The sequence below is a fragment of the Gouania willdenowi genome, chromosome 7 (assembly GCF_900634775.1).
Source record: "Gouania willdenowi chromosome 7, fGouWil2.1, whole genome shotgun sequence".
In the NCBI taxonomy this organism is placed as follows: domain Eukaryota; kingdom Metazoa; phylum Chordata; class Actinopteri; order Blenniiformes; family Gobiesocidae; genus Gouania; species Gouania willdenowi.
In genome coordinates, this window is record NC_041050.1 from 17,145,523 (window position 1) to 17,171,609 (window position 26,087).

Sequence of the window (26,087 nt, forward strand, 5' to 3'; positions counted from 1 at the left end):
TTGAGCTCCTCTGCTAATAAACACTCCAATTTTTGTGCCTTCTTTAACCTTTTTTTTTGCCATTTTTTTTTTTTGCCATTTTTTTTTTGCCATTTCCTTCTATTTTTTATTTTTTTTGCATAAATAAGTACCTTTTCTTTCCAATAAATATAATTTGCTTTTTTTCCCTATATTTTGCCTCTTTTTGTTCCACATTTTTTCCCCTCTTCAGAATCAGAATCAGAAGTACTTTATTTATCCCAGGGGGAAATTATTTGTGTTACATCCGCTCAAAAAAACATCACAAATAAAAAGAAAAAACACTAAAGAAAGAGAGAAAGAGAAAGAAAAACATAAATAATTAAGTAAAAGCCCGTTAATTATATAAGGATTAAATGCAAGTGCACACATTCCAATAGTAAAAAAAATTGGGATTTGCTTGTGTGCGTGCTTTTTTTTTTATACCTGCTAAATATTGCCAATATGGCAACTTCCAGGTTGATAACGCGTCGTGAAAACCCCTTTATGTCTACAATAATGGTCTATTTTTACAAAGCAGTCACAGAAAGTAAAACGTTTTTTTTTATTTTTTATTAAGAGATAAAACTAAAAAGGTGTTTCATAGCTGGAGACACAAGTGGCTGCTGACTCTCATTTTTCAATGCAGGCTGCATGTTATAACAGCTGATTTATGAGTGTGTTGGAGTGCTAAGTAGGCTTCATTCATCCTGAGTGGAGTGTCTGCACTGGGTGTGTGTATCCTTCCTCCACTGCAGCCATTTCACATTAAACACTTCCTGGGAAGCTAGAACAAGTGGAAAGAAATCATCAAACATCTTCCTGGTATCGACGCAGTGAGTGCAACACTACATGAGCCTGGTTTTCTTTGTTTGCAAATATAATGTGGGATTAAGGATGTTTAATTGACCTTTTTCTAATCATTAAGGTTTATTTAAGGTGCAGGAGGCCACTACGTGATTAAAGTCGTATTATTTTGAGAATATAGTTGTAATGTTATGAGAATAAAGTTGTATCTTAAGAAAATCATAATTAAAGTTATAATATTTCAAGATTAAAGTTGTCATGTTTTGAGATTAAAGTCATATTTTTATGAGAATAGAAATGAAAAACAAACAGAACGTTGTGTGTGTTGTGGTCACTCGTGCGTTATGGAGAATGTGGAACATTTAGTGAAATAAATACTGAGCCTTTTTGTCCATCATCCCCCCCACTCTTATTAGTTTAAGAACCTTAAAGCCACTTTGCAGGCGTTTGCTTTTGTTCTGACAAAAGAACCAGATTGATTTGGAGCAAATAGCCTTTTTTGTGGAGGAGGAACTGGCTGGAAGTGGTCAATTTATGGGCTGTGGACGGTGTTGTTTGCATTCAATTCAACAGGGAATACTCATCACTATACCATTGCGAGTTTTTTAAAATAAAATTACGAATTTATTCTCAAAACATGACGACTTTAATCTTGTAGTGATCAGATTTATTTTTATTTTCATTTGGCCCTAATACGCTATCGTATTATCAATGTAAAATCCCAAAGGACAAAATTGAAATCCTTTGAAAGAAACGTTATTTTTGGAATTTTGTCCAGTTTTCCAAAAAGTGGTTGGGAATTTGTGTAATGGTATTTTGTCTTGTCACCCTAAAAGTAACATTCTGCTGGAAATCCTTATTATTATTATTATTATTATTATTATTATTATTATTATTATTATTATTATTATTATTAATAATAATAATACATACATACATTTTATATAGCACTTTATCATAGACACCCAAAATCGCTTTATAGGATTAAGGGATTATTCCACTCCACACTTGGTGCTAGTAAGCTACTATTGTAGCCACAGCTGCCTTTGGGCAGACTGACAGAAGCGAGGCTGTCATACTGTCATAGTGTACCATTGCCCCCCCCGACCACCACCAGCACTCACTCACGCACTACATTCAAAGTCCCTTAAGTCCCGCCATTCATGTGGACTCTAATGGGAAATCTTCCACCTACTTTGACATTGTATCTCATTGTTTTCAATAGTCTGCAGCATTGGAAAAACAAGTCTAATCAATTGAGTTTTACCCTGCTGCTAAAGTCTGCACCTAACTAGGAATTAGTTTGAGTTTCATTCTCTTGTCTAAGTCGTAAAGAATCTAGTTCCCGTCAGTTAAATGCCTTGTCCCTGATGACAGCTGGAGATAGGCACCAGCAGACCCCCGTGTTCCTGAAAAGGATCAAGTGAGTTGGAAAATGGACTGATGGATAAATAATATTAAAGCAATAACTACTCCCTCAGAAATCACTTGTGAACGTTTTGCGCATTACATTGTGGGATGTGGAGTCATGTAGACCAGTCTTTCTCAAATGGGGGTACGCGATGACACTACAGGGGATACTAAAGAGTGAGAGAGAAGAAAATGAACAAATAAAAGTGTGAAAAATATCAAGATTTTAAAATGTTTTTTTTTTTTTTTATCCATGAAATTGATCTTGATTAAAACATGAACTAAAAATACAAAGGTCAGTCTTGGTCCCACACCAGGTGGAAGATGACAATAAAAACTATAGAAATAAATCTATTCAGGAGGCATTACTTATTCATCCCATCATTGGCTTGGAATCAGAAATAAGAGAAAGGGGGTACTTGAGCTAAAAACGTTTAAGAACTAATGCTGTAGAATGATGCAAAAGAATGGGGTTTTTTGTTGTTGTTGATTTTTTACTTCATTTTTAGTGTGATTAGTCTGTGAAAACACCAGATTAGGAAGTCACTTTGGCAATAAATGTAGGTTCAAAAATGGGAAATCACAGTAAGAATGAAGAAGGAAGTAAAAGGAATTCACAAGTGTTTTCAGATGAACACAGGAAATGCTCGGCTGGTTAGCTGAGACGCTTCCTCCCCAACAGACCGTGTTATATGCGTATATCACCCTCTGCAGCTGAACACCACCCCTCGTTCTCCCACCACCCCTTCACAGCTCCAGAGAAAGAAAAGAACAGCACATGCTGGTCCCACTGCAAACAATCTTCTGCTAGGAAATGAATCAGAAAATCTTTGCCAAATTCTTGCAATTTACACTCAAGCAATGACACCATTGCTTATATTTTCAACTGCAGCTCAAAAACCATCGTGAGGCTGGTGTTCTTTTAAGCAAAGGTCCAGTTGTGTTGGCGAGCCAGTCGGCCAAGGCTCGGCCTGCCGACAGACCTCTCCTTTTCCAGCTGTTTTCCAGACGTCCTCTGAGACTGGGAGGGAAAAGGCTTCGTTGCATAAGCCTGAGATACAGAAGTCCCAATATGAGAAAAAAAGAACTTACTACAGACACAATGCATTATTATGTGTATGTGTGAGTGTGTGTGTGTGCGTCGTACACTGTTTGTTTGGATAATCCAGACATCACACAGATAATCATCTCCCTTTCTCTGTCTTACACACACACACACACACACACACACACACACACACACACACACCCACACATGGACAAAAGCATACTAGGAGATGAGGTTGGGGTGTGCGCACTACGCATGTCCCAGACTTAACCACGCCCCATATGCCTGGCTGCCCCTCGTATAGACTGATCTGCCTCTCAGACACAAAGCCACAAGGGATGGCCTAGATTCCAGCACATGCACACACAGGCAGACTGCAGAGGGGGAAAAATACACACTGCAAACACGTGTGAGTCCGAAAAGTATGAAGTGTGTACGTGCACAGATAAAAACAGAGCAAGGGTTTACATTATGCAATGAGTCCAAACTGACTCCCACAAGGTAAATCTATATTATGAATTATTAATAGCATAGACCTTCTACCGGCTAAGGAATTACATTTTACAACTTCACGAGACAGCCTAACTCTAAACGCATTTCTGACAGTAACGATTTGACACTCAATAAAAACCGTTAAACATTGTGATGAATGCTGCGATAGGATTAGCCTTGAGAGCGTTAACATTGCAGTGTGAGTTCTGTGACATTACTGCAATGAAAGAAGTGGAAGGAAGAAGAAAAAAAAAGAAAGGTTTATTTCAGCCAAATCACTTTCACACCAACATTTATCTTCCCTGACTGTATCGAGCAGTGCAGGTCACGTCACTGATATTGGTCAGGGTTTACTAGTTCAGAACAACCCAACATTTCTCTACAAGTGAGGAATGCGCTAACCTCTCTATCAAGATCGACAGACAATTCATATTTCACTATTCAAAGAACTGTTTGCATGTCATGTGAGAGCTAAGATTTCCACTGTTCAGCTCCATTGCTATTTATTTTTAAAAGATGTAGCACTGGGCAGTATCACACTGCAGTATAATATCCAGTTTCAAACTGGAGTCCTGGAGAGCTACAGATGTGTTGGAGCAGAGATATCTCAAAGACGTATTTCATTTATTATTATTATTATTATTTATTACTATATCCTTGATTTATCGGGGTAATAGTCACATTAATTAAGATCTTAGACCTAAGCGTGATGTTAGATGTATACCTCAGTACATATACAGTTTTTAATCACAGAACAAATACGAAATAAAAATGAATTTAACACAAATGTGCACAATTCTCCTAATACAGAGTTATTTAGAGTAGTTAGCGACAGTAGACTACAGTACTGCCTTGTATGATATAATGCAGTACTGTACGATAGAGTATAATCCAATTTATTTCAACATTATACTGTATATAGCACCAAATATAGTGAGTGTGGAGAAGAAAAACAGGAATAAAGCTCCAGCAGAACCAGACTCAGACTCAGCATGAAAGTAAAAGAGGGAAGAAAGAGGAGAAAACACAAACTGCTGAGAGAAAATTATGATTTAGCTTCAACATCTGAATGTAATCGCTTTGAAGGCCTTCTTCATTTATTTTTGATTGCCACTGAAAATACTGAAAATTTGGACAGATGAATCTAAAGGTGAGAGTAAGGAGTAGATTATCTAAACAGTAAGAAAGGGTCATAGTGGAGAATCTACTTAATGGTTATGGAGTCAGTGTAGGGATAAACAAGTACGGGTGAACTACGGCCGGGCCCGCAGAGGAACGTCTCCGCGCCAAATAGCGCGTACCATGTTCCCGGAATGAAAATGTGATATAACACACTTTTTTAAGAATCTCATTTTGTAAATACTAGTGCAGTGCCTGTAGGAAGTATGTATTGCTATTTACAGGATTCAATTTAATATTGGCAAATGACAAACACACACACTCACACACACACACCCACACACACACGGACCTTGGTAAACAGAACAGGCTTCACCGGGGCATGAAGCAGCAGAGCTTTACTAATGATGCACGGATTATTAAAAAGTTCATTTTTTCACTCAACGTCCTGAATAGTGGAGATGGCACAGCCGTTGAATGAACCACTGGCTTTCATTGACCAAAGTACAGACATCTAACTCCTTTCTCCGCTGTTCTCTCTTCTGCTCCACGGAGCAAAGCGAAACAGCGTGTTATTGTCGAGCTGCTGCTTCAAAACTACAATCAAAATGAAAGCTTCAAGCACCATTGAACGGGCCCTCGTAACCACACGCAGGTCGGAACGTGGCGCACGTTGAGGTGTGTTGCATGTCGGGGTGTGGCAGCTCTCTAAGCTGCCTTTGGACGTAACCGCGCTATGCTAAATGCTATGCGTAAGTTCATAGTACATTAGTGAATTGATCCCATGTGACCGCTGCTGCTACGTTCTCTCTCGCTCTAGTGAGTGGGCGGGATAAGACGATAGAGAAACTTTTTTTGAGGAAAAACGACAGCTTTTAAAAGATGGGAGACCAACACCTGAGTTACCAGACCTTCAGCAAAGGTAAAGTCAGAAAATGTTTCATACTTTTCACAGTGAATGGTACAAAAGGAAGGATTGGCTTTGTGGATGTTCCTCACTGAGGCTGTTCCGAGTTGTTGTTGTTGTAATTTTCTCCTGTTTCTGTGTTTCCAACACAAACAACAGATGCGCTGCCGCATCATAAGATATATCTTGTTTGGAGAGTATGGAGGCTATAATAAATAATAGTTTATGTTTCTTTATTGGTGTTTATGATGTAGATTTTGTTAGATGGCTAAATGCTTGTTCATGTGGATCTTGTTGGGTTTTTTCTTTCTTATTATGAATTTGATATTTTGATAAGCGCATTGAGATGACTTAAAATTGCTTTATACAAATAAAGTTGATTTGAATTGAATTAACACTTGACAGCAGAAACATACATTGTCATTGGTGGTCTCGATTTGCACCGTGCCTACCCAACCCTAGTGGTCACGGCACGCCACTGGTTGAGACGTAGCTGACCATTTTCAAGGATTATATCACAAACTTTCTTGTAATGTTCTGTGCAAAAATAATTCCTATGATTTCCTTTTACTAATAGGTGGCGCTATGACTATCAATGAAGGTTGGGTTAAACCATATCTAATTTTTTGGCATAGAAATGAAAGCTGCTATAAATAATTAGCATATAAACTGCATATACAGTTTTTTATCATTTCCAGTCATTTCCTGCCCGGTGAGGGACCAAGACTGACCCTTGTACTTTCAGTTCATGCTCTAATCAATATCTTTTCCATCATCATTATTCTGAATATCATTTTAACTAAAAAATAAACATTATAAAACCCCATATTTTTAATGCTTTCATTTGTTAATTTTACTCTCTCTAACTCAACTACCTATGTAGTGCCATCGCGTACCCAAAGGAGTACACATTCTACCATTTGAGAAACACTTATAGTATAGTATAGTATAGTATAGTATAGTATAGTATAGTATAGTATAGTATAGTTTTGTGGAGTATTGTACAGTAAAGTAACTTATTGTACAGTATAGTGCCATATAGCATAGTATAGTATAGTAGTTCCCAAACTGTTCACAGTCCTGTACCCCTTCAAACATTTTACCTGAAGCCATGTACCCTCTACTCCTTTGTCCATCCATCTTCTGCCGCCTATCCGTGGTGGGGTTGCGGGGGCAGCATCCTGAGCAGCAAGGCCCAGACTTTCTTCCCTCCGGCCACTTCGTCCAGGTCTTCTCGCGGTATCCCAAGGAGTACCCAGAAAAGCAGAGAGACAAAATCTCTCCAGCATGTCCTGGGTCTTCCTCAGGGTCTCCTTCCAGAGGGACGTGCTCTGAACACCTCACCAGGGAGGTGTCCGGGGTGCATCCTTATCCGGCGCCCGAGCCAGAGAGTCTGAGTCTTAAATCTTTCTCCACGCAAAGTCTTGTTGTCAATTTTGTTTTCATGTTTGTCAATGCTGAAAATCCACTTTCACACAAGCATGTGGTGGCAAAGGGCATCGAAGCCTTGATAGCACGTTTGGCTAGCGCAAACCAATGTAGCGCTCCTCATGTTTGCACATTTTTTGATGAGATTGTTTATCTGTCACCACTATACCAGTCTTACAGAGACCAATGTGTAATTTGTGGCAATGCATGGAGGCTCCTGACTGCTGGTCTATTTATATTCTAGTTTTAATTTTTTTTTTTCTATTCACGTACCCCACTTTGGGAATCTAGGGTAAAATATAATACAGTATGACACTGTACAGTGTAGTAGAGTGTAAATATTGATAATCAAAGACAAAACCTTTCACTCCATCAATAAGTTTAAAGACTCCAAGTGTTTTTTAATTGTGAGCAGAAAACAGAATCAATAGGAAACCATGATCTGTTTCCATTTAAAAAAAAAACAAACAAAAACACACATTCCCCACCAGGCTTGCGTCATTCACAATCACAGTGTAGATAAAAAAAACTAATCAGAAAAAGACTATATAGAAAAAAAATACTGCACCTTACTGAGTGGGTAGTGTTGTGACAAGAGTGCTTTAATAATACCTCCCTGGGGTGACACAGGAGACCACCACAGAGCCCCATTATTCTCTTCAAATTCTTCCACCAGGTTGACAAATTACATGGGGCGTCATTGCGTATACACTATGGACTCCGGCCAAGAGCTCTGTTGGTTAGTGAAAACTAACGTCTGTTAGTATGTGTTCACTATCAGTTTCCAGCAGCCACTTGGACACACAGAGAACAGAGAGCAAGGAGGATGCTGGAACTTTCATATATTATGTATAGGCACAATCATGAATTTATAATGATGAGAAATGTAGAGCTGCAAGGTACACAATAATGCTAAATGCACCAATCTAAAAAAAATCATACAAAAAAATGCAAATTCCGAAAAAACGATGATGATGAATCAAGGTCTGGAATAGAGGATTTATTAAATTAACATGTCAAATTTAGTTAAAATAAACACACACTCACACACACACACACACACACACACACACACACACACACACACACACACACACACACACACACACACACACACACACACGCGCACACACACACACACACACACACACACACATAAACAAATCAATAAACACAAAGTGTTGGACTACTTTTTTTGGGGGAATTAATATGTAAGAAGGCATCTTTGCATTTCCATTAATATGAACATTTAGAATAAATAAACACAGGTTGTTGCTTGATTTATGTAATAACAGTAAACTTGTTTATAATGATCATTTATTTTGTATTCAATTTTTATTTCGAACATGAATACAACAGCACGGTTTTTACCACAATGAGAAAATAATAATAATAATAATAATAATAATAATAATAATAATAATAATAATAATAATAATAATAATAATAATAAAATCAAATATCAAACAAAGCAAAGAGAAAATAAATGGTTACAAAATCCTGCAAGTGAAGCCTGTACATGCTTGTAGAAGAGTAGGAGGAACTATAAACTTATATGATCCGACCCCTTGTAATATCTAGTATTATTGCTTATTTGTGTACAATATTCTTCTTATAACATACCTATTTACACTATAAAAGGAGACATAATTCATTGATATATATCTACATAATTTTACAATTCATGTAATCCACAATACATGTACATTCATCTGTCCAAACTAACACATACATAAGTATATACATGCCTATTATTTATATATTTTTTTCCCATTAACACTTATGCTTTGAGAAGATGCATTTTATGTTTTTATGTTTAAATTGATTTAACTTCAGACATTTTTCATATATTTTGATTATTTGCTAGATTAATTTATTTTATTACTATTTAATTTTTTCATCAGTCCAACAAATTCCAAGAAAGTACACAATGACCCCAAAAAATATATATATATTATTAATAATAACAACAAGTATACAAATGTATACATAAAAATTCAAAATATGCCAGGGGGTCGATTACAATATACAATCGCATGTTTATACAATTTCAAATATATTGTATTTTGAACAAATATTGACAGTTTTTGAAGCCTTTTTGTTATTAGAGCCTTTCAAAAATCTTTATTATTTGCTATACATGTTTACTATGTCCAAGGGCTGTCTGCAACGTCACGACACACCCCTATATGGTTGAATGACAGCTGGAAAGTCTGAATGAGACTGATAAGTTTCTCGACCAATAGGAAGTGTTACTAGTCCGGAGTGGACGGCTGTGATTGGATAATGAGGGAGGATTATATACGTATAGATATGCCCTACAGGCAAAGCGAGGGGCGGGGCTATGGAAGAGTGCTGTCCATCTATGTTGATAGATTCATACGAGAGAAACTGGACTATCCCCGAGTGTGGACACGTCGCCTTTAGCCTGGACTACCGTAAGTTTATTTAACATTGTTCGACGCCAGTTATGGTGCAACTAAACACCGCTTCGTGTCGTGGAGAAGTGTTTAGCGTGGCCGTGGGTTCGTGCGCCTTTTGAGGGGCTTCAGTACAGTACAGTGCGGTGCCGTGAACGCAGCATAGCTGTTCTGTGTTTTGACAAGCCTCTGTCATAAACAATGAGGCCAGTCAGCCTGGGCGTAATGTCATTGTAGAGAGGCCACAGAAACACGTTGTTACTCACAATAACTAACGTGCTCTGCTCGGTGCGTGGACACCAAACGACGTCCTCGCGCTGTGTTTAGGTGCTGTTCGTGTGTGTTTCCCATTGACAGAGTTGTAATTTAGAATTTATGTGACAAGGTACAAGTAATGTAAGATGATGTTATTTTTTGCATCACTGCCAGTGTCTTCTGTTATTCTGTTAGTTTTTATTTTATTATTTTTAACTAAGCAGACTTTCTGTTTTGGATGTGGTCCAATTTGAAGTGACCGTGGGCTCCGAACGCAGCAGACTGTTGGAAAACTTGAAAGTTTACCCAGAAAAAAAGTAATATGGCATTGTGTAAAACGTGTGCAAAATGAGCCGAACTCGTTGCTGACGTTTAAAGTAAAACACAGTCTGTTCAGATTGATGCTAGAACTGTGTTTCTGAGCTAGAGTGAGAGAAATGCTTAAATTCATAGGTTGCTTGAATGGCTTTTGGTGTGGAAAAATAACGGAGACGTCCCCAAATCCCTCCCTCTCTCCTGGACTGACTGTTACCCTCCTCTATTTTCCTGACAGTTTGTTTCACTAAAGAAGGAAGAGGACATTTTTATGCTTGGAGTAGTTAAAATTGCACATTTATATATATATATAAAAAAAGCCCAAAATAAATAAACTCATCTGGATCGTAAACCTTTGGCGACTCTGGCTCCATCAGCCTTGGCCAGCTTTCTGCAAACAGCACCGAGTCAAGGTTGATATGCGCGATCAGGTAAGGTAGGTGTGTGTGTGTGATGATGGGCGCTAGCCTCTGCCACATGGACTCTAAAAACGTGTTGCTCTTTGTCTTTCTGCTGCTGTTCGTTACAGGACCCCACGCCGCGCACACACGCCTCACATTTGCAGCTCAACTTCTATCGTGTGTTTCTGTGCGAGTCTTTATTGTTACACACGAGTAGTGCGTCTCTCCAACACTGCACACGTGTGCTTGTGTGTGTGTGTGTGTGTGTGTGTGTGTGTGTGTGTGTGTGTGCGCGCGTCCCTCCTGCTGCTGCAGAGCCAGTGCGGATATGATGCAGATCTTCTTCTTTTGTTATTCTTCCAAAATTGATTTAAAGGTCCAAACAAAGACGAGATCATGCTGAAGTGAATTAACATGTTAGTGTGTGTGTGTGAAGTGGTGATCCGGTGGTGCCCCTGTGAAATGAAAGGAAGGGGTGCTGAATGCCTTTTCCCATAGAGCGTGTCAGTGTGATGTGGGGAAAGACTGCAGGGGAGACAAAAGGACAAATTAGCATGGAGACGATAAGATTGGAATGGACACAGTATACTCTGAAAAGTTACTCTCATTTATTCATCCTGGCATGCAGTTCTTTTAAAAGCCTGCAAAGATGTTCCATCAACCTTGCATGTCTATAAATCTCCTTAGACCACCAGTCCTCATGTACAGTTTTCCTGTTCATCAAGTTTAGTCCTGGGTTTTATCTATTTTTAGGCCAGGCTACTGGACTCAAAACACCAGGCACTTTGTTCTTGATGTTGTTGTGTACCTCTGTTATTCGAGAAATGGATCAGGCTGAAATTTGGTAGATATAATCTATGGATGTGTACTCGTGTTTGGGCCCCAAAACAAAAAGAAAAAACCAAAGTCGATTTCTCATTTATTTGCAAGTCAAATATTACGACGGTTGGTGGAACTGAATCATTGGCACATACCAACATAGAAATGCGGCCCATTACCCCATACGTGTTACGGAGGCGCCAGGCCCATTTTTCAAATGACTACTCCTCCATTAATGCTCCTTGATTTCTATGAGCGAATGTCTAGAGCCTCTCGGAGACTTTTTTTTCACCCGGTGGAAACCAAGTCATTTGACTGAATTCTCGGGAACGTGGTAGGTGCTATTGGGCGCGGAGACGTTCCGCGTGCCCGGCCGTAGTTCATCCAAACTTGTTAAAAGAGAAGACACGGGTGATTAACATAACATACAGGGACAACATCAATCACATAGTAGAATTCAGTATTTTCCTGCTCCAAATGCCTGTTGTGCCTGTACTTTAATCTTTACTGTCCATTGTGAAGTACACAATTGTGTAAAAATAAATGTAACAGAGTTGAAATTGCAGTATTCATGACAGTTTTTTTTAGTAGGGCCTCCGATTTTCCATAATCGCTGAAAACGGACTGAAAATACGGAATCCACATACTCAAAGGGAAATGACAAAATTACTATATATATATATTTTCTAAACAAAAATTGCAATACACATGTTTTGGGACAATTGTCACACATTAACACACTTTTTTTTTTTAAGTAAAATGGTGGCCAATTTCATTCACATATATGTGGCACAATTTAAAGAAGTTGGAAGGCCAGTCATGACATCTGATTGGGGAAAGCCAATGAAAAGGAAATTAAATGGATAAAAGGGTAAAACTGATGCGGCAATGGTTACATTTTGAAACAGAAATCGGTTCCTCTATTTTAGGTTGTCTGTTTTGTGAAAGCAGCAACAAATGTGGCCTTTTTCAGGACACAAATTCAAATACTTTCCCCAAAACAACAAACGAATGTGAGGGTGTTATTGTTTACACGTGCTTGAGCTCAAACTTACTCATGGCCTCTGAACTGAACAGTCACTCAGACAAACACATTTAGACATTGCTTAAATTATATACCCTAATACCCAGAAATGAAGAACTAACCCGTTTTGTCTTACTTTGTTTTTGTTATTTACAGTTCATTCCTGTTGGTTAACGAGAACTATTTCTGACAAATGCCAAAAAAGATAAATAAAATCAAAAAATTATTTGAATGCCCTAAAATACAGACAGGTGGGATGTTTTTGCTCTCATCTAAATTAAAATCATTTAGCTCAATATCATAAACGATCCCATAATATTCACTTAAAACAAGTTTTATTTAAAAAGGAAGCATTATTTTACATTTCTGTACATGTATACTACAGGATAAACATGAGTGTTGATATTTGGGAGTACTACAGCAGTTTGCATGTATGGTAATGCAGATATCTCCAAAAGAAAAATAGTAGTGACCCCCCCCCCCCCCCGGAAAAATATGCTATATGGTGGATATATTGGTGCATTATATTAGTGTAATTTTATCTTTTCTTCTGTCTATTTTGTAGCATTTTTCTCAGCATGATGTATTTTCTCACCTAGTTTTTGTTTGCATGATGCATATACAAGTTGAAATTTGGTATGTACGATAATAATGACAAAGAATTGAACTAATAGAAAAACCTGACTCTTACAGATATTCATGTAATATTACAGATGTTCTTTCAGTGCTAAAGGGGTAAGGAATCATTTATGGACAAGCTTTAAATCTTTCAGCATATTGTTATCAAAGTGTTCTGAGTGGACAGTGATGCTATTCTCCTTCTCCTGTCTCTGTAAAATGACATTTATAAATCCAGGAGCATTGGACTTCAGCCAATCAGAGATCTCTCTACAAACATGTGTGCTCCATGAGTTGTTTTTGGCGTTACTATTGGCTGCTTGACTGAAGTACCCATGGTAGTAAAAGTGTAATGACGGACATCCCAGCAAAAGTCTCCATAACAGTGTTAGAAACAACAGTTACACAGCAAATCAAGAGGAAAAAGACAGACTGAGGTGGAGAAGCGACAGTTTGAGGAGGAACGGATCGCTTTGTGTCCTCATAGATCTCCCATGACTGTGCAGGCGAACGCGTGTGAACCAAGATAAACTTTTTCAAGGTGAATTAATTCTATACTCAGCTGGGATCACAACCCTCATCTGGCGTGGATGAGCTGATGGCAACCACTGCGTTGCTCCGGACAGTAACTAGAGTGATTCGTGCGTTCATGTTAGTTTCTAAAACACCATAAAATCTCCAATAACACAAGATAAAGTCCGTACATTTGTCACTAGTCTATATTGAGAAAATATACCGGTAACGGAGTTTCGGTTTCAAAATGGAGCGTAGAGCGGATTCTACAAACTGCAGCTTTAAGTGTAGAAGGCGGCCAGAAAGAGAGTAGATCGCGATTCCGCCCGCAGCCTACGCTTCTGGACATCCCTAGTAATGTTATGATGTTTGCTCATTGTTTTGATTTTGTTCAGGAACCATAAGGGCTCAACAATTACACATTTACATGTTGAGATTTTAAAGATTTGTTCCCCATTGTTCTTTGGAGATCTGTTCTACTTTGTGTTCCTTAATGTTTGTAGAGTAATCAAGTGACGCCATTATATTGATGTTTCTTTGATAAGTTACCACTGATTTACAAGTCTAAATATATTTAGATATTTCTACAGCTGTAAGTGTTGAATAAATTGTTCAACTGCTACACGCAGAAGTTTTGAGAAGCTAGTTGTCGTTTTCCCTCTCATGCTTCTGTGTGTCTTCATTGTTTTCTCTTTTAGTGATCCACGCCGGCAGTTTCTTTCCTATACTGTTAGATCCACCCCTGTTAAAGCTCCACCCCCCCCCCCCCACACACTCCTCCTCCTCCTTAAGATTAGAGTAGTCTTTGATTTTATCATGGCTCTGCCTCTGGAGAAAAGTTTTTGGAAAGAAAAAGGACAATTTTCTCCTGTTTTACTATGTCCGACTCCATTCTATCATGTAAAGGTCCCCCCCTCCACCTCCTCGTTCCCATTACCTCAGTGGGATGTGGTGGGCCGTTTTCTGTAATGAGGTGCTTAGTGAGAGCAGATTGCGTTGCCGTGGTTTGTATTCTGCTGCGTTACAGGCAGGTTGTAAAATGATAACAGATGCAGAGGGTTTTCTAAGATAGATGCACTGCGCCATTTTGGAACGTTGACCGATTGCCGACAGTGTGGAATGCGCGCACACACACACACTCTGAGTTTTTCAGTGACTGAAACATTTCAGTCTAAAGCCAGCTCTGCCTCAAGCATAAGACTATACATAACAAGGAAAACTTGATTGGCTCTTGTGCTGGAGGCAATGCTTTGGGAAAAACATTTTGTCGGCAGTGCTGAGATGAATACGCTGAAATTTGTCACCACAATCATCGGTGAAAAATGTATTTGTGTTGTGTATGATCACATGATATGGATAACTGACACTGTGTAAGATCTGAGCACCAGTTACCATTGCACTACACTGAAAGAACAGCTGTAGCTATACAAATATAACACACTTCATACAGACCCAGCTGGTGAACACATTTAAAATGTTTATTTTTCTCAGATAAGATAGTTCTGTGCTTTGAGAAAAGGATGTCAAATAGCGAAGAGAGCTTACATAGCCTTAGCCATGCATGCTGAGGAATTGTTGACTTAACTCCACTGCAGTTTTGTATGAAGTAAAGCATGACAGTGACTTAAGATATATTTGCAAATTGTTTTAATGTTTCAGTGTCAATATGAAGTTTTTCTGCAACAAGCAGTGGCTGATGCATTTGTTTTATTTTTGTCCACATGAAGCTAAGTTTTGGGTCAGTGTACAGTCATGGTTAAGGTCTATGGATATTGTTTTCCGAATCATACCACAGAATATCTTGTGTTTTTGAAGGTAAATCTACACATTTTTTGAATATGATCATCCTGCTGGGTAAAATGTCTATTTTTTAAAACTAAAACTATATCAAATTTATGTGTAAAACACTTTAAGAATAGAGTTTATCATCAGTATATGCTAGAAACAACAGAATAACTGAGCATGATAAGAAATGGAATGTCTGCTTACTTGAGTTAGAGATATAGTTATTATTTTCTTAAAAGTGTGCAATTTATGTTATCAATGTTTTGGTAATTGTGTTGTATTTTGTTCATTGATTATTGATTAGTGTTATTGATTTAATTTTATTTTTCATTCTGTTATGTTATACATTTTTGTTTGCTTTGTGCTCCTTTTTTATTTTTATTTTTTATTTTAGCATAACCAACTTAGCATCTGCATTGCGTCACCCCAGGGAATTAAATTCAGAGGGGCCAGCTCTTAACTTTCCTTCCCTGAAAGAACCACAGCTGAACATCTTGACTGGCATCAGAGTCCATCAGTTCTGGCCCTGGATGATGATTCTGATGAGGTCCTCATATGTGACTTTATCCAATTTTGTGTTGAGAAGCCCCCCCAGACCTAAAGCGGATTTCAAAAAAACAAAATCAAATAAACCTTTTTTCCATGTAAACCTCAATTCGAAATTAATATTTCCATGTAAACGTGAATCCAAAATCTGTATTTTGGAATAATTTAACTTGGAATAATTAATGACCGATTGGGATGTAACGATTCACTCAACTCCCGATACGATTCACGATACTGGGTTCACGATACGATTCTCTCACGATTTATTTTACAAAATGGGACTGTAGACAAATTTTTTTTTTGGGGAAAATACGGTACTATTTTCCATTTATTTTTCATTGTCAAAAGAATTCCTTGATAAACTATTCAAAACAATGCAACTTAACTAAAAATAAATCTTAAATGAAATAAATAAAGGAATAATACAAATGAAAATGAAGCCTATTAATTTAAATTCTGGTTCTATAATAAACAATGCAAAACTGCATAATAGTTCTTTTTAAAAGTGCAACTGAAAATGTATTTTGTGCCTTAACAATTGGACTTTAAAAAAAAAAAAAACCGTGATTGCGCTGATTTACATCATATTTGAGTGGACCAGCAGAGGGCGCTGGTAACACAGTGGTCGGTTGGCATGCAGATATCTTGCAGTGAAGAAGAGAAGCTATTCTAGCAGACAGAGCTAATAGAAAAACATGACTTTTACAGATATTCAAGTAATATTACAGATATTCTTTCGGTGCTAAAGGGGTAATGAATCATTTATTAACATATTTAAGAGTAGAAGGCGGCCAGAAAGAAAGTATTAGCAGACTCCGCCCGCCGCCTACACTTGTGGAAAGCGCCCTCTGCTGGTTAAAAAAAGTACTGCGATTCAATTTTCAGAAAATCGACCGTGATACCTATGAATCGATTTTTAGCTGCCTTACGATTAATCGTTACATCCCTAATAACCGACTCGAAAAACATTATGTAATAGTGGCCAATGTAGCAACAGATATGCTAATGCTACATGTTAGAACCCAGGAAGTGTGATTTCTTTTTTTTGCTGCTTCACTTTTGTGTAAATCATGCTAATGACATTTATGATTTATATATTTGAAACCTAAAATTTTAAAGGATTTAAAGCTACTTTTCTTAATTTATGATCATTTAACACTTTACACTTTTAGGCTGCAAAGAAACACATTTGATTGTATTTAACTCAAGCCTAAATGCAGTAAATTACATGTCATGAGATTGTGAAATGTGAGGTAACAGTTTACCACATTTATTATGCTGAAATAGTAAATTAAATGGGAGGAAAATGTTATAAATAGACTTGAATGTCAATAAGTAGCTAAATTACCCTATTACATTTCATTGTTCTTACTGGAGTTCAAACAATCCCAGTTTGTGATCTTAAGTTGTTTAATTGGGATTTTGATACTACACAGCACTATTAATCACTTGGTTCGTGATTGAGTTAGGGCAAACTTCTCCCTCCTTTTAGTTTTTTTCTGTCCGTGTTGGGCTGAACGTTGCTTGCTTAAGTGTTTCTCTGCTCTCCACCCTTCTGTGATTCTGCCATTGTCTTTCCTCCTGAATTTTCTATTTGCTTGTTTCCAGCGGTGCTCATAATTGCCAGTCTCTTTTTTTTCCGTATGTTTCAAGCCTGAACGCATCGCGCTCTCTCTGTGTTTGCTTTGTTTTTCTACCCATGGAAATTAGTAGCACATATAAGAAAGACAACAAACTGTTGGAAAGAGGTAAAAAAAAAAACCTTTTTTTAATCTTGTGATTACTTTTAACCTATTGTATAGTTTTATTTTCAATAGAAACATTATTTGCAGCAAGTGCAGTCTCTTACTACCCATCGTCATCCTAAACACAGTAAACATGAGCTAACGGATTCCTCATGGCTAGTAGACAGGCACATTCCCTTTGAGCTTCATTTATAGGGACTCTGATTTTCCGTTTCATAATTTCCTCAGTTCCGTTTTAGGGTTTACCAATATCTGTTTCTATTTCATCATCTTTCGGTTTTGATTAACTTATTGGCTATTAAACTTCCCAAAAATTGTAAATAGGGTTAATAGAGTAAACTGCTAATATTAATTTTACATGCTAAATGCCTTAAAAAATTTACAAAAAAGGAGGGTTATGCTAAAATCACACAAGATTATGTCGCGAGAACCCCTTTAATGGGAAAAATACCACAGAAATGCACGATATGGTTACGAAACATGAATTGTGAAACCTTTTAATTACCGCCACCCTCACGCTTTGCATGAAATCCCGCGCAGCCGTGTAATTCGAGTTGCTTCTCTCGAGACGTGTCACCAGGGAAAATGATCACCAGTTTAACTAGTACGCAAGCAACTAAACCTGTCTTTGTACCAGTGCCTCTTCAGAATAGATTAGTCATAAAATGAACCACCTGTTCATCTCAACACATAAAAAAACACTTCACAAGAAGCTATGGCTTTATTTTCAATCACAGTATAATCACTAGTCCAACCAATCGTATCATGAGCAAGATTTTGAATGGGATTGTGTGGAATTGGAGACATTTGTCCATTCGTTATACTTTATAGACGTTCAGTCACAATTTTTCTGGTTAAAATTGCATGTAAATGTGTGATATTGTCATATTGTCCCAAAATATGCAATTGAAGCATTTATGTGTTATTTTGGGGCTCGATTTTAAGTAAAGAGTAAAACAGGTCAGATTTCTTTTTCCATTTTAGAACATAACATTTCCACAATCACGTAAATGTAAGGCCCTACATGTTGACATTGTACATCTTGCTAAAACTTACTGGGTTTCATTCTTCTTTGATGTTGACCCAGAATGCTTTTTCCCGTAAGACTTTATTGAGACTTTATTGTTGCAATTTTTAGAAAGATTTCCTGGATATGATTATTGGTCCATATCGTCCAGCCCTAGCTACGATATGAAAGAAGTACTGGTGTAACTGTCTTATTTAAAGTGTTTTAGGTCCATCAATTGGCTCTCGCCTCTGAGATTTTCTACAACGTAACATAGTTTTACAGTTCTTTGTTTAGAACTAATGGGCCGATCAGAGTTCCCACTTTTCTGTTTTGTGGTCTGGCATAGATTAGTATAACACAAGCAGTGTTAGAGATGTAATTTCCAAAAGGCAAACATGCATGAAGCATTGAAAATGAGAGGCTGTTTGTGTAATAGAATATAATTGAAGGTCTTCACTAAAGTTCAGGTTGCTGATTACTATCCATGAGTTGGATTATTAATGGCATCTTTGGGATCCTTTTTAACATTCTTTTTAAGATTACAAGTTGAGATGCACCGAAAGACTTCAGCCAACAGTGTGAAAATAATCAAGCGCGTTCAATGGAGAAGAAGGTTTAAACTTGCTGCTTTTAAAGGTCATATATATTTATTACAACATGAGCATTAGAATTTATATTTAGCATTGCTTGGTGCAATTTATTTGTTAGGACATTAAAGGGTTTGGGAAGACAAATCACTTTTCCACTTGGATGTAAAAGCTGTAACAGAACTAGACATTTCGGCTTAGTTAGAAAGTAGGCAAGCCTAATTAGAGGTTTCATATTCTAATATGGCTTTATTTCTATCTTTGGTACATTTTTGTGAACTGGATTTATTCAAATTGCCCCAGTAAACGTACTACTTTGTAGCTACAGTATCTACTTTAGGTGACATTTAAGTGTATCTAAACCATGCGGTTTTGGCTGATGTCTGTCTAGGCTAGAAATTTAAAAAAAAATGCCTTCATAATGGGCGGGGCTCCTTGAGCAGTTAAGGCACGCCCAGTCACCTCACAGCAACAACCCCTGTCAGTCCATTGACAGTTGCTAGTTGTGCGGTGAACTGTGGTGGTTCGTGAATAAAATAGCCTCCACAATGTCATCAGTCTTGATTTCAGCCAATAGTAACATTTGATTGTAATAGCTGGTTTTCAACTCATATAAGGCAGTGGTTTAGGAGTTTAGATACACTTATTTAAGCCTTTTAGAAGTTTATCCTATTAGGAAGCATTTCAGATGTTCTTCCAAGTATGCAGTTGATTTGATATTAGGCTTTACACCGATCTCACCGGCTATATCGGATGGGCCGATATTTAGCATTTTATGCAATTAATGTGATCTACTGTAATGTCTTAATTTGCCGATCTGATCAATGACATCATTGTCGTGATGAAACTTCCTGTAGATGCTCCCCTTGCATTGTTTTATCCATCTCATTTACACAAAAGAGTTGTTTGCTCTACGTGACACGGCTCTATAGTGTTTCACTCACATTTGTGCACAAACCTATGAGTAAACAACAAAAATGTCTCTCGATCTCCGGTTTAATTCAACAGCTGCAATGTTTATTTTGAAAATCACTCAAAGATGGCATACAGCTTATAATCGATCTGCTCCGGTCACAGACGCTCCTCACTCCGCACACTGGCCAAGCGGCAAGCGTGTTCACACACGCACACATTCTGACAGCAAATGTTTTGTTGAGGTCCTGCATGGAAATTCTTCAACTCTTCCACTCCTTCACAGTCACAAGGCTGCGTTTCGGTAAAGAAACATGGCACCGTTTGATTTACCGTGAATCTGTATTAGGTAGTAACAAAGGAATTAGGTCGGTACCTAAAAAAACTCAACCTGAATTAATTTGATCGGATCGGTGATCAGTTTTTTTCAACTTACTGATCGGTGATCGGTTCAAAAATCCTGATTGTGTAAAGCCTATTTGATATAAGTTTAAAACCTACTTTAGAGTGGGTAGCCCGGATGCTAAGTCACGTGACATCAACTTGACAGACACAGTGTTTTTTATTTACGATAATTGTGTATCTTGTACTGTCATGAGCAATGAACTGTCAATGTTCTGGGATGGCACCTTATCATCCATTTACCTGTCAGATGGAGCATGGGCCAACTTTGCTTTTAGTGTCGCCGCAAAGGGGTAAAAATAGTCGGGGAAAAGTTTGAATACTTTACGTTGGAGCCCAATCACCCTCACTCTTTCTTTCTAGAAGTAATTTATATTAATTTACAGTCCATTCACTGCCCATTGGCTTTTTTTGATATTGTGACCTGTAATCAAAAATTTGGCCAGTTGGAAAAAATAAACTCCAATGTTTTCCTACAAAATTAGCTACAGGACAGGCTGTCTCAGTCTGGAATTTTATGTTTTTTTACATCATATGCAGACAGGCAGCCCTAAGAATGAATCAACTTAAGCCGGCACTTCCTGGAAAGAGGTGCTCATTCACTGAAGTTGATTTGGCACAACGAGAATCAGTCCAACAAACTCACGCTGATGGTATTTCCCTCAGCGGCCTGTATCCTCCTGTGTTGATGATTAGACCCTCTTTTCCATTGATTTAAACCTGGGCTTTTTAATTAGACTGATCTGAGAGTCCACTTGGACGTGTTTTATTGCCACACTAAAAGCACGGTTTGCTCATTATCGTAGCCACTTATTAAACCTAAAAGGTACGAGTGTGTGCGTGAGAGGACTTGTGCGACTTCAAGGACCTGTAGAAAAAAAGGCTATTGACACTGCTTTTCATACCAGTTGTTTCTGGTAAAACAACAACAAATTTTGATAAACAAGTGTTATTGAACAATAAACCTCTGAATGCTTCTTTTAAAACCAGGCAATCCAGTGCTGTAAAAGCCTATTTTAATCAATATACACAGAATTTACTTTAGGCACAAACTCACAAAGTCGGTTTAACTGTGGCCGAATAAGGATGGTCTCTTCTGCGTCACATGTGAACACAGAGGATCAATCACAGGCACACATATCTATGCAGAGGGTTGAGAATTCCCAATGCACATGTTTTTAATCTTTCGGAGGTACCTCAAGGAAGAAGGGGATAAGAAAAGCACTTGTGGGGAGAACATGCTAATTCCACTGATGGAGGCCAGGCCAGGCGGTGACCTCCTCGCTGTGAGACATCACCGCTAACCTCATAGTGACCCCAATTAAAACAAGTAAAAAATAATAACGAAAACAGAGCAAAATAACTCAACAATGGTAAAAAAAAAAAGATGAGTGCAAGGGCACAAAACACATACGTGACATGTAGATTCCTAAATGGTTTCAATCATAAAGGAATGCTGGCAGGTAAAATAATAAGTATGTGAGCATTCATTTACTCGAGCTGCCAGTTAAACCACTGAAGCTCTGGATATGCCTTTGCAGCTGTTTGTTAGGAACAACTTTTTGTTTGTGCACCAGTATCTTTTGCAGGGAGTGGTGCAGATTGCATGTCCCACTGAACAAGCTTCTGCTTTATTTGTGAGATGATGTTCTTGTTTTTTTGTATTCATGTGGTCGCTCTTTTTAAAAAAAAAAAAAAAAAGAAAAAAAAAATGTTGACTTTTTGATGGAAAACGATCTACCAGTAATTTCTATGGAGACTGTGGTGTACTTTTGGAAGCATAAAAACAAAAACAAGCATGTTCAGAGTCTTGTAATATTTCCACGTGAGATGTATCTCTCTTTGCATCAGGCTGTTTAGGATTTGAATGGTAGCGTTTCAAGCGGTTGCCAAGATGTCCCGCCGTTTTGAGAAGGTATTTCCAAGCAGACAAATGAGATTGGGCCGCTGTGTTTTGTCTTTCTGTGCCTGTCTTCAGAGGCCCACTGTAAGGGGATTTCACTGAGCTGTTGAAGCCCTCCTCCTCAACCTTTTTTTCCCCTCCCAACCTTTCATTCCTTATTTTCACTTTACTGACAGCACTACAGTATACACACAGAGGCAGACACAAGCCCACTCGAGGGGGATTGGTCGGAACCCAACCGGCCTCCCATAGTAGGCTCCACCCACCTCATCCTGTCTGTAAAACAATTAGTCATCCAAAGTTACACACATACATGCACGCTTAGCTAAATGCTCTTTACAATTATTGATGTAACTATTTAGTGACTTGTGGTCTCTTTTTTTTTTTTTTGACACGTATACACTCACACTGCATATGGTGTGAACACTTCAGAGCATCAGCCAATACCAGAAGTGCAGTAGAAACATGTTTAAACTCGAGGCTGTTGTACATTCCCTCTATTTTTCTACGCACAGATTTTTTTCATCTTATCACAAACCTTTTAGTGCATAAATAATAATAATAATAATAATAATAATAATACGTTTAATTTGTGGAGCACTTTTCTCAAACACAAAGATGGTTTACAGATCGTAAAAGAAAACAGATCATTGAACTATTAACAAATAGATGAGAACATTGAAAGTGACTGCATACTCACAAGCCAGATTAGAGCCACCTGGAACATCTCCAAAACTCCTGCTGTGGTGGTTGTTTTTCTGGCCTGCAGTGGTCAGTACTTTTTATACATCGTCCAAATAAAGTGAAGCAGAGAATAGGAGACACGGTCATTAATAATGTTAAAGACTCGCTGTATAAAGTCCAGGCTGTGTGGTCCTCAATCCAACTGTTGAACTACTGTACATCATTTAAAAAAAGAAAAACGGAAAAGGTTAAATAGTATCTGTACTAGTCCTGTATACAACATAAAATGTGTTTATTGTATTACCAATACAAAAAAAAAAATGTGCAGAATCAGATAAACACATTTGATGTACTTTTTCTCAGAATATTTTTAAACCTTAAGTTACAATATATGGGGATAAAGTTTGATGGTGGTGACATCAAGTCATTGATTCCAAAGAAATTACTTGACTTTACTGAGTTAACCAGATTAAGCGTGCTTGGCATGATTTCAGGATGTTTAAAAGCCAGTAATGACATCAGATTAGGGAAATGAAAACAAAACTGAGAAGTAGGGATGTAACGATTCACTCAACTCCCGATACGATTCAATTCATGATACTGGGTTCACGATACGATTCTCTAACGATTTATTTTACAAAATGGGACTGTAGACAAATGATGACTGAAAAATATTCCTTTATTTTCCTATATATACTGTACTATTTTCCTTTCATATTTCATTGTCAAAAGAATCTCTTGATAAACTATTCAAAACAATGCAATTTAACTAAAAATAAATCTTGAATGCAATAAATAAAGGAATAATACAAATGAAGAAGAAGCATATTAGTTTTAATTCTGGTTCTATAGTAAACAATGCAAAACTACATAATAGTTATTTTTCTTTTTTAAAAGTGCAACTGAAAATATATTTTGTGCCTTAACAATTAGACTTTAAAAAAAAAAAAAAAACAGTCTGCACTGTATTTACGACAGATATTTGTTTGGACCAGCAGAGGGCGCTGGTAACCCAGTGGTCGGCTGGCATGCAGATATTATTGCAGTGAAGAAGAGATGCTACGCGCTAGCAGACAGAGCTAATAGAAAAACGTGACTTTAACAGATATTCAAGTAATATTACAGATTTTCTTTCGGTGCTAAAGGGGTAAGGAATCATTTATGAACGTGTTTAAGAGTAGAAGGTGGCCATAAAGAAAGTAGTTTCAAATTCCGCCCGCCGTCAACACTTCTGGATGAGGATAAATATATAGCGCCCTCTGCTGTTTAAAAAAAGTACTGCGATTCAATTTTCAGAGCATCGATGTGAACCGTGATGCCTATGAATCAATTTTTAACTGCCTTACGATTAATCGTTACATCCCTCCTGAAAAGAGTAAACTGAAATGGAATTTGGGGAAATACTGAAATGGTCAATATGAGCTTCTACAGCTGTGGTTTTCAACCAAGACAGTTCATCAAGTGTGTCATGTAAAACAAACTGGGATTGCAGAACAAAAGTTAGTGAGAGAGGCTATTTTAGCTTCTGTTGCATATGCCTGAAAAACAAGATCAGAACCATAGAGGCCACAACTTAAAAGAACTAGAACTTTAAAAATGTTGCTTTTAGTATCTTAGTGCCAGATACTACGGCCCACTTTTAGAGGTTCAGGGTTGTCCAGCCCTTTGACAGAGCAATTTGATAAATCACTGCAATTATTTTTTATTGTAAAGTAAGTCATTTATTTCAACCTTACTGCAGACATTTTTGTGCGATTTAAAAACTCACTGTATATATTTGGTAATCATTTGACTATACGCCTAAATGTCTAACGAGCAGTGTCTTCTCTTTTTGCTCATTCCTAGGTTTTATGATGCGGTGACGAGCTGAATTTGACATCTTTTATACCTTGTTTTGGATTTATAAAGTTCTTTATGAGAGATGGGTCCCATGAGCACAGTTAAAATCTTGTTAAGTCTTAAAACTGGCTTGCTAAAATCAGCTTTCTTTTCGCTGTAAATTTAGCTTGTAAACCAGTGTAGATAGACCTTCAAAATTATCAGTTGGGTTTAACATGGTACATTCTTGTGTGTTTCTGTCCATCATGAAACTAATGATCCATAAAAATGAGTAATTATTGTAATCATATAAAATCCATTTGGGGATCTTGAGAATTATATTCTATTTGATCCCATGAGAATCATGTTCGATTCCAAACTCTCTATAGTGGTGATGAGTTGTGTGAGAATGTCGGAGCACTGTAACTCAGACGCTACCTCAGAAAAATAAAAGTAGGTTCATGCAGTTAAATCTTGAAGCTGTAGTAGTATGTAATTGAGATGTCACGAACATTTCGCTGGACTTGTTATCTTTTCTGGCATTGTAATGATTAGGAGGTTACATGAGGCGCAATGCGCTTTTAATTCATTACAGCTGTCCTTGTTTTTGTTGGGTTTACGATGTGTAGAATTTTATTCCTTGTTGCTGTAAAAAAAAAAAAAAAAAAATGGCTCCCTCTGATACTTCTTTCAACCCTTATTGCCTCTATTATCTCTCCCTCAATTCCATACCTGTCTTTCAAGTTGGTTTTCTCTGTTCTTATTAGGCCGGGCTACCGGACTCAAAACGCCACTCACTTTGTTGTTGTTATGTACACTATTTAAAATTGCTACTCCTCTGTTATTTGTGAACGGATGTGGATGAAATTTGGAAGGTATAATATATGGATTTGTACACATTGACGCTCAGAGCCTGATTTTTTTATTTGGGGCCCCCAAAAGAAAAAGAAAAAATCAAAGACGATTTCTCATTTATCAGTCAAATATTACGACGGTTGGTGGTACCGAATCGTTAATGTATAAATGGGGCCCATTACCCCGGACGTGTCATGGGGGGCGCCTTTTTCAAATGACTCCTCCTCAGTTAGTTCCTGTTAGATTGGAATGCAGCCCTTTATTGAAA

The 26,087-nt window shown here is 37.6% G+C and overlaps 1 protein-coding gene across 2 annotated transcripts in view; it reads left to right on the forward strand.

Annotated features, from left to right (window-relative positions):
• Positions 1-9,539: 9,539 nt before the first annotated feature.
• The window catches only part of LOC114466877 (vitamin D3 receptor A), a 102,010-nt gene continuing 85,462 nt past the window's right edge, over positions 9,540-26,087 (forward strand). The window contains exon 1 of one of the 2 annotated variants that reach the window (XM_028452723.1): positions 9,540-9,646. In XM_028452723.1, coding sequence (XP_028308524.1) covers positions 9,553-9,646 — 94 coding nt within the window. In that variant the 5' untranslated portion in view covers positions 9,540-9,552. The remainder of the gene's footprint in view (positions 9,647-26,087) is intronic. The other variant, XM_028452724.1, reaches the window with a different exon arrangement.